Raw genomic sequence first — 12,355 nt, 5'->3', positions numbered from 1 at the left:
GGCCTGCAATTCGCAATAAATAATCACTAAGCTGAAAATTGCTTTCTCTTCACTTGACGAATGGCGGAAAACGCCCAAAAATTACACGTGAATTACCCATCTATCAGCCATTGGCTGATTTGAACATGTCGCTCGCTCGTTACAGAAATCACTGCGGAAGTACGTGACTTGTCCATGCGTGCGCTCGCGATCACACCAAAAAAACCGGCACATTTGAAGAAAAAAAAACGTGTTCAAGGCCACCAGGTGCGTGTGACGTTTTTCTGTGGCCTTGCCATCTCTCCTTGCTTAGCTTCCAGCACTTTCGTCGGGACGAGAGAAGAGAGAATGCAATATCAGCATGCGACAAACTTTTGTAACTCCACTCGCACTGAACGGATTCTTAATTTTTCTTTGCGGCGTTGAATTCCTGAGGCAATAACTTTTTCCAGTGAATTATTTTCGTGGTTACTTGGAAAAGCGTTTCAGGGCCTCTTTAAGGTCCTTAGGAGCCCTCCAGTGCAGTCTTACAGAGGACCCTTGACTTGCTGTCGGTTAACCCTATGTTGAAGCCGGGAGGCCATACCTCTATTCTCTCTCACGAGCCCTCTGGACTGCCGTGTACTGGCGTTTCAGGTCGAATCTCGTAATGGCCTTCTCCCAGTCCTCTCTGATGTTGAAGTACTGTAACACAGGGTACTGCCAAAGCATTTGGGCTGAAGTACAGAAATGTTCCCCGCAGTCTGGGAAATGAGGATCTATATTTGTGTAGTGGCTGCTAAGGTAACCTCTAAATGGGTACGAACACGTCTGTAGCATTCTGAACGTACAAAACTGTGCTATACTCAATTTTGGATGGGGAGAGCGGAATATTCACCGCTCCCCTGTCTAATGAGCCGTAATTTCATAAAACGCAAGGAGAGCGTCACTGTGCGCAGTCGCTTCTGATCCTGTAGAGGTCTCACCTCCGTCACGGTGCATTAGTTTTCGCGCATGGTGGTAGGCGATTTCGTTGTTCTTCAGGTGACCCGGCAGCACGTTGTCTGTCATTGTGCTGAGAACCAAGTAAGAAAGAATAACCGTTTTGGAGTGCTCAGTATTGTGTATTATGCAGGCCTTGTGTCATGTGCTTCAGCGTGTGTAAGTAACGCTGCCCTCTTTTTTTAATAAGTTAGAAGTTGCGCAGTGCGTGCCCGTCTCTTTTTTGTCCACGTTTTCAAAGCACATCCACTTCGTCATCACACTCGTCACTCGAACGTGAGGCGTCCCTTGTTTCAAAACGAGGTAGAAGGCAAGGAAATGAGTGTTGATTACATTGATTGCCATGTCGAATCAATCCGAAATTGAGGTCTGTTGTGATGATGACTATCGCATCGTAGCGGCATGGTAAGAGGGCATTTTTTCAGTGGCTCGAGTACCAAGTAAATCTCTGCTTTCTCTTCCAACCCCAACCGGTGCGCGCTTACTTACGGCACAGAGAGTATTGATAAAAGGACGTTGATATTAACGCGACAGCCTTAAAGAGTTCGTCTGGTACGAGGAACATGCTAAATCTTCTGTACTGAGCGACACAAGTTTTCAGCATCTTAGGTATCCATGAAATAGCTTATTATGCAGCACAAGACATATGGAAGTTGTGCAAAATTGCGATACCTACTACCATCGTTAAATTTTTACTTACACATACCTGGATTCGTTCGTCCCCCCAATGTAACTTTTGTAATGAAGCAGAAACAAGCGAGCACTTCTTCATCGAATGTTGAAGATATCAAAACCTAAGGAAAGGATTTCCGAAACCACCTTCTCAAAAAAATTACAGCATATCAATGGAGTGAATGATGATGAGTGGGGCGAAGTGTCCGTTTGTCTGTCCATCAGTCCATGCTTGCGTCCGTCCGCGCTTCGATTCGACCATGCTTTTGTCAGTCTATCCGCCTGTCCAACCGTCGATCCGCACTTCAATTCGTCCGTGCTTTTGTCAGTCCATCCACCTGTACAACCGTTCGTCCGTCTTTGCTTCCGTCCGTCTGTTCATCCATCCATACGTCCATGCTTCTGTCCATCTGTCCATCCATGCTTCCGTCCATCCGTACTGTCTCTCTCTGCCCATCCATCCGTCCGACCGTCCGTCTGTGTCTCTATCTCTCCATCTGTCTGTCCGCATGTCGGTCGGTCTGTATGGCAGCCCATTGGTCCGTCCGATTGTTCGTCCATCATTCTAGTGAACAATCCAAGTACCGCTATCTCGCATCGTTTCAACATATATTAAACATATACAAGTACTGCCATCTAACAGACATTCCAAGGACTATAAAAAGTGGTGCCTATTACATACGGAACACGCACGATCCACGCCCTGAGGAACTTTACCCCTAAAACGTGGCTTTGAGCTTTCTACGCCGGCATTGCTGTTCCAAGAGGCGTCGGCACTAGGACACTGCAACAAAGTTATTTACGGTGCTGTATTTATTTATTTATTTAAAAGAATCAACAAGAACGCCATGATAATACTAATAGTATGTCTAAAACGTTACTTTACATAATCACACCAAAATTCTTTTTGTTTCTCTTTACAATATCTTTCTCGCATATTTTTCGCCCCTTTTCTCCTCTCTCTTTATTCATTTTATAATTTTTATGTTGTTTCACAAATTCTACTGCCGCACGCCTCGCAGCCGATCCACCGTGGTGGGTTGTGCCAGTGTTCTGGGAATCATCATCGTCTCACGAAAAATCCGGCGTCGGTGTCGTTGGTTGTCAGCGAAAAAGCCTCATCTTTGTGTGCCTGAAAAATGGAAAAATTGCAAGGCATTCTGGGTTCAAGTGAGAATCGAATTAAGGTCCTTCGGGTGACAATCAGCTGTTCTGCCACAACGCCAGCCATCCGCTAAAAAATACAGTGAAAATGACTTCATCTGCTTGAAAATATTGTGAAAGTAACTTGCGTGGTTTACAAACACACGCGTCCTGTATACATGCTTCAAATTGTAATATGTTATACTACAGTATATACGCGGTAAAAGAGCACAATGCAATCGTGCGTCAGAACGTCTGATTATCATGACTTCATGGTTTAAAGCGGGCCACCCACTACAAGAGGCATAGACGTTACTGCTTTCTTTTACTTAAGACAACGTAGTGAGTGCATAGCAAGCTCGAAAAAAAGTTGACGCATATTATTGCCCATGGTGCATGCTACCCATTACATAGAATCGAGCCGCGTATGCGAAAGTTTCACTCACACAAGCCCTATTTCCCCGCGCAATATCCTAGTGCTACTTGCAAATTATGTCAGGCAACTCGAGCGACACTCTCGCACATATTGTGGTAGTGCTCTGTTACAGCAGTTGAAATGGCAGTAGCTCCGGATGCATTCGCGTCGAAGTGAGCAGCCATTCTGCAGAGCTCCAACTTCAAGGCACAAAAGTGGGCAGTCCAGCGGCCCGAGAAGTGGCGACAAAGCAAGGACACGTAGTCCCCTCATGAGAGACTTGAGCCTGGGTTGTAAACATTGCCGGACTTTCAATGTAGTTGTTTCCACCCATCCGCAAACTATTTGAACTTAGTACGCATCATAGGGACTGCATATCGCTGTCGTGTTCAACTCTAAAATGCCTAGCTTAAGCGCCCATAATTTTTTTTACAGTATTCATAAAGCCTGTCCGAGAAATTGGAGAAGCTTGCGCCAAGACGCGAGAGGTTTTAAACAGCGAAGTTTTACTATTCCGAAATTTCATCTGGTTGCTTCCGGGTAATTGCCAGGTGTAATGATGCTAGGTTATTTGTTCGTTGGTTTTCAGTGCATAGAGGTTACAGACAGTCCCAGACACGACAATTATGTCCGAACTGCAGACACAAAACTCCCGCTGAAACCAAGCGTTTACACTTCTCTTAAATCTACGAACCCATCGTCTTCTCTCACTTAGGGATGTTCTCGCAACCACCGTTCCCTTCCTCAAATATGTTTTATTTTCTCGTTTTCTGTATTCGTGGTCTTCGGCTCACCATCATTGCATCGAAGCTATTTTTTTGAGCGAATGGGTGCCTTCTTGATATTTAGTGAAGCGCTAAAGCACGTTTCAACGGAAACCCTAATGTTTGGCCATGCATACAATGTTGAGTGGTGTGATTTGTCCATTCTCGGGGGCACTTACACATTTACGATGATGATAGTGTTCTGATAAGATAACCCACAAGTGACAGCTAGCTTAAACATGGTTGCTGTTAAAATCAGAAATCGATAGTTATAACTGTAGTTCATGTTAAGAGTTTTATTGAGTACAATAGTCCAGCATTCGTTTACTTAAGTACAATAAACTGTTAGTATGACTAACATAAACGAATTTAACTCGTTTAAACATTGTGACCAGATGTGATAGTTGCGGTGCCTAGCGGAGCAAGTCTTCTTTCTGCGAACGCTTAACAGTGTGGAATTGGAGAGCAAACAACCGAAATACGATGATATATGGACTTAAGTACAACACCTTTCAAAAACAAAAGTAGCCTTTGCAATATGCGGATAAGCGTAGAGAATGTATACATGCTTATCTTTAGCCGTCAATTGATTCAATCTGCTGCGTAGAAACTAAAGAATCAAAGCAAAACTATACAAGATTCGGGTGGCGTATACCATAACTTATTGGTGCGTGCTCATTCTCGTTAACATGTTTGGGCTTCTCGCTCGTCTCATGATATCAATGTCGGAAGATAACTGTGGCGGAAATGCTGCTGCTCTTTTCATCGATATGAGCATCCCGCCCCTTAAGGACCACTCCGCGCCCTCTATGTACATAACTCCCATAAATAAATGTTTTTCACCACCACCACTGCTGAAAGCCGCACCCACATTGTGAACAATATTTTGGTGTTACATTGTCACAAAAAGAAGAAAGAAAAGAAATTATGCTTGAGCTTTCCTTCAAATTAAAATGCAATATCGCGATTGGGCCACGTGAGCATCGCCTCCTAACGTGCTGCAGGGAAAGGCATGTTTGTGCGCTTAACGGCCATTTCACGCTATCCTAGAATTCTAAAATAATGCAAGTAACACACACGGGCACAGGAGAAGAGATAACACAGGCGCTAACTTTCAACGTACTTTAAGGTTTTCATTATTTGCGCTATTTTACAATGCGTTCGTACCAACTACCTTGGATTTCTATACTACCTTCTGAAAGTACAGTTTCGCAGTACCACTCGGTTATAATTCTTCCTTTTGAAAATGTGCGAAGTACCCATTACCTGCTCACTATATGTACGTAATATGCCACGCATCCGTGATAATAATGATGATTGTATTACTTTGGGTTTAATGTTCCAGGAACACGATATGTTATGAGGGTAACCGTAATAGAGGGCTCCGGATATTTCAACCAAAATCTGGTCTTCACGCTGGGCACACCTGCACACTTTGTAAATGGATGAATAGCATTGACCCCGCCTCCCTCTTATATTCGCGGCGCAATTCACATATTTTGACGTCTGGTGTTATAGCGCGAGTCTTTTAGAGAATATTTTTTTATATTGACGGGGCTCTGCACAGGTTTTTCAGCATGGTCAGAAAATGCTGCCGATCGGTAGTAGAGGCTCCTCACAACACTCAAGACAAATATTATAGCGCAGAACGCGGTCTGGAATTTACAATAAATTATCAAAGTCAGCTAAAAAGTGCCTTTTATTCTCTCGACAAATGACAGAAAACGCTCAAAAATCAGTCGTAGCAAGCCCATCTATCAGCCATTGGCTAAATTGAACATGGAACGCTTGATTGTAACAGAGATCGCCGTGGGGGGGCCGTGACTTCTCCACGCGTGCGCGTGCTATCGTACTTAAAAAGCCGCACATTCTAAGAGAAAAAAAAAAGAAAAAGTGCTCAAAACCACGAGGCTCAGGTGACGTATTTTCCTTGCCCCATCATTCCCTGATTAGATTCTAGCGCTTTCGGCGGGATGTGAGAAGAGAGAATGCAATTGCAGCATGCGAGAAATCTTTGTACCTCTCCTCGCAATGCAGAGATTCTTAGTTTTTGCAGCGTTGAATCTGTAATGCAATAAGCTCTTCCAGTGAATTCATTCCATTGTAACTTGAAAAAGTGTTTCGGGGCCCCTTTAAGAAAACCCCTACAACATGATATTTTTATGACGTTTTTTCTATTAGTTTTCAAGCACTGGCGTGGCTTAGTAGAAAGCACCTGCTGCTTCGCACGCAAAAAGTTTGGATTTGATTTTCTCTCTGGCCGAAGTTTTATATAATTTATCTATTTGAATCTATACCTAAAACTGTCTCATGGGCAAAGCCGATTTTCCCTCACAACCAAACGATGCCGCCACGGACACCGAAATTTCTGCGAAAAGAGCTCTTTAACGCTATCGCGTAATAACTCAGCACTAGAAACTTGGCTAAGGTCGCATGGCTCTCGAAGGGTTTTGAAGATTCAGGTAACTATTACTGAATCTTCAAAACCCTTTCCTTTCCTCAATACATCACACGCAAAGCGTGTCAACAGTATCTACATCCGTTGGTGAGTGTCATTGGTAAAAAAATGAATTGACAACAAACTCTGAACTGACATAGTAGTCGAAACAAAATATAATCGACGTTTCGTTCAATCAAACTAGAGTGCAATGTTTTGACAGTCACGTGCTGCGAGTCAACCAAGATATATGCTGAACGAACATATACTGCATGTTTAGCAGCTGTTCTTTGCTATATGATTCCATACTCATCTTGGCTATGATTTGCTTTTTGATCTTTATTTACGGGACTACTGGACTACTCTGGCAAAAGAAAATCTTACCGATTCTACAAGTGACGTAACACGCGTTCGCAGGCAAGCGAGAAGTGCATCTTCTCTCCAGGTGCTCCCGGCCCTTTCCTCTCGGTCATGGTTCCAGGAATGTGGCTTAGCGAACCCGGCCAGAGTGCAGCTGGGGCATTGGTGAGTGTTATGTCGTCCATGCTGTCTTGTGCATAGGCGAGAGTTGGCATGTTGTCTTAACCCTCCAAGTCAGGGGTCGGTAACCTTTTGTAGCGGAGGACCAAATTTCATGAAACCAGCGCAGCGGAGGTCGGATAGCAAAACAGGGGGATGGTGGGTGCGGCAAGGGCAGAGCAGCTCAAGGACAAGTTGTAGAAGCTCTTCGAAATAACACTCATGTGACAGTTTGGATTAGAAGCCATGTTTATTTTAATAAAGCATGTCACAAAGTTGCAATCAAACATACGTTAACAGTGAGAACACCATTTTAGTTCAAAACTGCCACGTCTGCTTTCAAAAGGTAAGTGACAAGGGAAGTGGAGAGAGGGTAGCTGCCGTTGTGCTGGGGGTCAGTTTACACTGCCCCGCAGGCCACAGGTTGATGACGAAAGTTCTAATAGAAAAGTGACGCACAGAGCCAGAGCTCAGCAATATTTTCTCTCCCTAGAAGCTGGATAAGATATTACTTCATTATCCTTTGCTTGCTACAATCACTGCGGCTACTACACGCGTATGCTGTTGAGAGAAACTCTGAAGCTCTAGTTTAAAGTCTAAAACTCTAGTTTTTTTATCGACTTCACACCAGTCTCAGTAATGCAACACGTAAGCATCGGTCGTGCACGGTCGTAGAACCTGTGATGTCTGTATTGGCAGGTTTACTGTAGTACCTGCTGAGCCCAGCAAGGTGAGTGCGACATATTTGAGATCTTCGATTTTTAGACCTATGGCATCTCTCTGGCAGCCAGAGCTAGCCGGAAGGTCAGCCAGCTAGTTCATGTCGGGACAGCAACAGCGTAGTGGTCACGTGTGTGGGGAACCCGAGAAAACTCAAAGCTACCCGGAGATCGCAAGTTGTAACGCTGGGACGCCAGCGTAGGCGTAAACAATCGCTACTGTCGTGGAAGCAAACGAAACAAAGGGCTGCGTGCGCTTTGGTTTGAACGAGTTGATCGGTTCACCGCCGATCAACTCGTTCCGAGCATCCAAAAAACTGAAGGAATATTTCTGTAAAACAAAAGCCTTTAAAAACACATTTTTTCCGTGCACTGTCACTAATTGAAATGCTCTTTCTGCCGATCTGGTGAACTGCGAAACCGTTTAGTCGTTCATGGGAAAGCTTAAACACCAGCAGCCCACTTGACTTTGATCTTTCTTTGCGCTTCGCCCTCTATTATTCCACCACGCATCCTGAACAGGCTTCCATTCATGTTCCACTTTCTATCACTTTTTTCTTATCAATGTGTTGCATTTTTGAAACGTTGCCTATTTTTGAACCGTTATATGATGTTAGTTTTTAGTTGTGTATGAACAGATATATGTTGTCATAGTTTTTCTTTTATCTTGTCTTCTTTTCTTTTTTCTGTACGTGTACGCGTAAACCAACAATTGTGTAAGTACTGGCGTTTTACTTTGATGCACTAGTTCTTGATGGTGTAGCTCTGCGTGACGTGTTTCCGTTCCTGTTGTATGTTCATAGTTGTTTCCTTTTTTGTATCACCCACCCCTGCCTAAGGCCTCATCTGTGAGGCTGGCAGTACTTCTGAAATAAAATAATAAAGTAAATATGCGATGCATTTCTTAGCGAAGTTCGGCAACTTTGAGCGTATTTATCTATATCTATCTAGCCGCTTACGTTTGGGTGTTCTCATGATTAGCCCCTTAACTTGGCGTGAACCAAAAGTAGCATGTGAGGGTAAGTTGGTTTGATTAATATGGCATGCTGTTCAAGACATGAATAATGTCATAATCTCGTCACATACATCGTCAAACACTTCTCGTCATACTGTGGCACGTACCCACGGGCAGATATGTGCTGCTGGTATGCGGGTATGTGCTACAGGTGATTGACACTTAGTATCTACCAAGCAAAGATGAGAACACACGGGTGCAATCTTTACGCGCGAGTGTTAAGAAATACCCGACATCAGTAGCGTCGACCCAATGAATGCAAAGAATAAATGTTAGGGTCCCAACTGGAATTGAACCCAAGCATTGTGCGTGGCAATCAAACATTTTACCACAGAGCTACACCAGGCCTCGGAAGTACTTTTCATCTTCGTGAAACGTCAGTAGTGGTTGCAGTGCTACCTACCCAATTTTTAATACATTACATATGTACTCCTTACATACAGCCGTCACGTCGGGTTAACGTCCATTGTGATTAGTTGTCGTGCGCTGAAGTTGATTTATGTAGCAGTGTTCAGGGCCAGCATCCTCGTGAGAATCAGCTCATCATATCAGCTTCTGGTGTTGCTAATAAGTATGTTCAAGTTGGCATCGGTGCGCAAGTGAAAACAGCTTGTTATATAAACATTTGCAACTCTTCAACAGATGTGTGTGCGTGCAACATCTGTACATGAATTTAGCGTCATTTCATAGCCTATCACTCAATAATAAAAGTTGCAACACGGTCACCTTCCAACCACATGCTTCGCATAACGTCGATTCCCAGGCACGTGGGATCTACCGAATTTTTTTTCTCCATTGTCCGCTTGGAAATACGTGGCTTGGTTTGCTGAAGACCTGAAATAATATCTTTGAACGTACGCCCTTGTGGTACAGCTTCGTACGCTCGCAGATCACTTGCGATCCGCCCCATCTGCGAACAAAACACACAGCTGGCGCACGGCGCCTCGTGAACGATGCAATGTGAGGTGCCACGACGCTGACAGTTTCACAAGTTCACGTCTTTTTTAGTACATGTAATAGTCACTGCAAAACACGACGCGAAATTTAACAAAAGTGATCTTTTCCCACAAAAATTTCGAGGATATATACCTGCTAAGCTATCACGTCGTATATACGTCGCAAAACGCGTTGACCAAGTTGGTTATAAATGCGAATGCATTTCTTAGTCGGGCAATGTCAGGCATCTATCGTAGTCCGTGGCGGCGTCCGCGCGCTTCCAGTAATGTTGTCAGAGTCTTTCAGTACATTTACTGCTCGTGAAGCTTCGCCGTATTTCTATGAGAGAGCTCTGTGCGCTGCGAGCGGCGGCCCCGGGGAGGTGCTGCATCACCACCTGGGGCATTGGGCAGATTAGAGGGAAGCTGTCTGCTGGTGCCGCTACGGGGTCAATGCATATATTATGGCGTGCGATTGCGTAAAGTTTTCTCCGTATGATTACTATTGTACCGAATGTGCTGTGCCTGAAGGTCGGCAAGAATACTGTATACCTGCTGAATACCTGTTTGTCGATTCGGTTACAAAAGAAATGACTAAAATCTCTCAGAGTTCTCGCTGCCTACAGTGACCAGCGGAAAAAGTAAACGCACAATGTCGTGACAAGAAGCTGGTGGTTTCACATTTGTTTCCCCAATTTTGCCCGTGTGCGAAAAGCACTTCAATGAGAGTGACATCATTCGCGTGAACCAGTGGCTAATTGGAGGTGTTCCTGTGAAGTCACCGCGTGGCGTTCCAAAAGTTTTGCCAACGCTGTGCCGATACTTTTCTACAGCCTCACGACGTATTCATACAGTGCAAAAGGATGCACAGCTCGCCTGCCCAGAAGCGTCGATGGGAACCATCAGCGAGCTGGATACTGTTGAGGTTGCATTAGACTGTGCATGAGCCCTCTTGACATCGCTGCATTGCATATTGACGCATTGGATGAAACCGATCATACCGGCCGTCTCTACCTTGTTCCATGCCAGTATGTAATACGGAAGCCCGATAAGTGAAAGGCTCACCATGATCGTTTATACATGCACTCAGATGACCAAAAGGGTAGAGGTGATATGCCGAACAGGCGGAGCTGCATGCAGCTCATCACAGCTTGAAAAAATAAAATCACACATTTGTTCCATGCAACAAAGACTTCAGCGCTACCAATAGATGTTTCCTAGGGTGACAGCGCAAGAGTGATTGCACCACAATGGTGTACAAAACTTGCGCAAGCTGTAAAAACGTGAAAAGTTAATTTTCGATATCAATGCGTCATGAGCATGGAAAGATAACTGTTTGCGTCCCATGGTTACGCCTGCTACGCGGGACGCCGTTGGTCAATTTTCAGATCTGAGGAGACATGTAAGGCTACAGTAAAACAATAAAGAAGGAAAGGCAAAACACAGTATGAGTAAGCTAATCAGCAGAGTAAAAGGCGGAGAAGCTAAATCGCTTGGCCAACCGAACTTTGAAAGCGCTACGGCCCCGTAGAGATAAATTAACAAAAACAAAACACGAAAACGAGGCAAACGTCATATGAAGTATTGCTTGATCCTCATCACTTGCTAAGCTAAAAGCTCTGAATAATTCAATGTGGCCGTTGGTTTAATAAGTGTGAGGTAATTTAGGATATATATCTTCGTATATAGAAACACCGAATGTATATATTCTGGAACCTTGTATATGTACTGTCAAAAGTTGCAACCTTTGCACGTACGCGACGCGTTAAAATCCATCAGTCGTTAAAAAATGTTCTTGGTATCCTTGGTAATGAATGCCCTTGGTATCCTTCTGAACATGAGGACTAATAAACGGCGTGTAAATGCAGCCTTTTATAGCGACTCAGTTGTTAAAAAAAACAGGCTCTAGGTCATGTACTTGCGCACTGTTGGTAGGTGTATAGCTACGGCACTGTCGTTTACCGATCATGCGAGATGCATTAGTTGAGTTTATCTGGCGGTGGTACCACTACATAAAAATATTTCTATCACATAAGCTATGAGACCTAACAGACAATAATGCCTAGGAAAGTGTAAAGGAAGTTATCAGACCAAACTGTAATGTGAATTGAAAGAAAAAAAGTGGGTGAAAACATACTTTGCCGTGGGCAGGAACTGAGCCTGCGACCTTCGGTTGTGACCAAGGCATTATTCTCGCCACTCTGTCATCGTCGCACGAGTGCCAGGTCTCATCGGTGTCACCTGAACTGTCCGCACTAGTCCCCCCGCACACGCATAGTGCCAACACAGCCACGTCTTCTACACTGCCCAACAACGTAGCCGAGATGATTGCCTCAGACATGTGGTCATGTCAAGTCGAAGGTCTCAGTGATCTCTTTACTACCTACTCGGACATATTTGATGCTAGGTATAGGTCAAACCTCAAAATTTAAACAGTGCATAGATACCGGTAATGCAGCTCCGATTCACAGGCGTCTTTACGAAGTGTCACAATCAGAGAGCCAAGTTATCTAACAGAACGTGAGCAAGATGCTGACAAAATGCATCATTGAGCTTTTTTCGAGAGCCCGTGGGAGTCCCTTGTGGTCCTAGGTAAAAAGAAACACAATACCTGGCGTTTATGCGTGGACTATCGGCATTTAAACCAGGCCCCCAAGTAGGATATCTCTATGCTTCCTCGTATCGATGATGCCCTGGGCTTCCTTCATGACGCAACCTATTTTTTATCGAGAGACCTACGCTCTGGCTACTGGCAAATTGATGCAGTCACCCTCGA

General features: G+C 44.4%; 1 protein-coding gene across 3 annotated transcripts in view; it reads left to right on the top strand.

Moving 5' to 3' along the window:
- Nucleotides 1-12,355, top strand: part of LOC119180906 (FGGY carbohydrate kinase domain-containing protein) — a 141,378-nt gene that overhangs the window by 85,734 nt on the left and 43,289 nt on the right. For 2 of the 3 annotated variants that reach the window (XM_075882988.1, XM_075882990.1), the window contains one exon: nucleotides 6,809-6,916. The exons of the other annotated variant lie outside the window; for it this stretch is intronic. In XM_075882988.1, the coding sequence (XP_075739103.1) occupies nucleotides 6,809-6,916 (108 nt within the window). The remainder of the gene's footprint in view (nucleotides 1-6,808; nucleotides 6,917-12,355) is intronic. 3 annotated transcript variants of the gene reach the window in all.

This window comes from Rhipicephalus microplus, unplaced genomic scaffold, assembly GCF_043290135.1.
Source record: "Rhipicephalus microplus isolate Deutch F79 unplaced genomic scaffold, USDA_Rmic scaffold_14, whole genome shotgun sequence".
Classification (NCBI taxonomy): Eukaryota; Metazoa; Arthropoda; class Arachnida; order Ixodida; family Ixodidae; genus Rhipicephalus; species Rhipicephalus microplus.
This window is presented reverse-complemented; position numbering and strand designations above follow the sequence as displayed.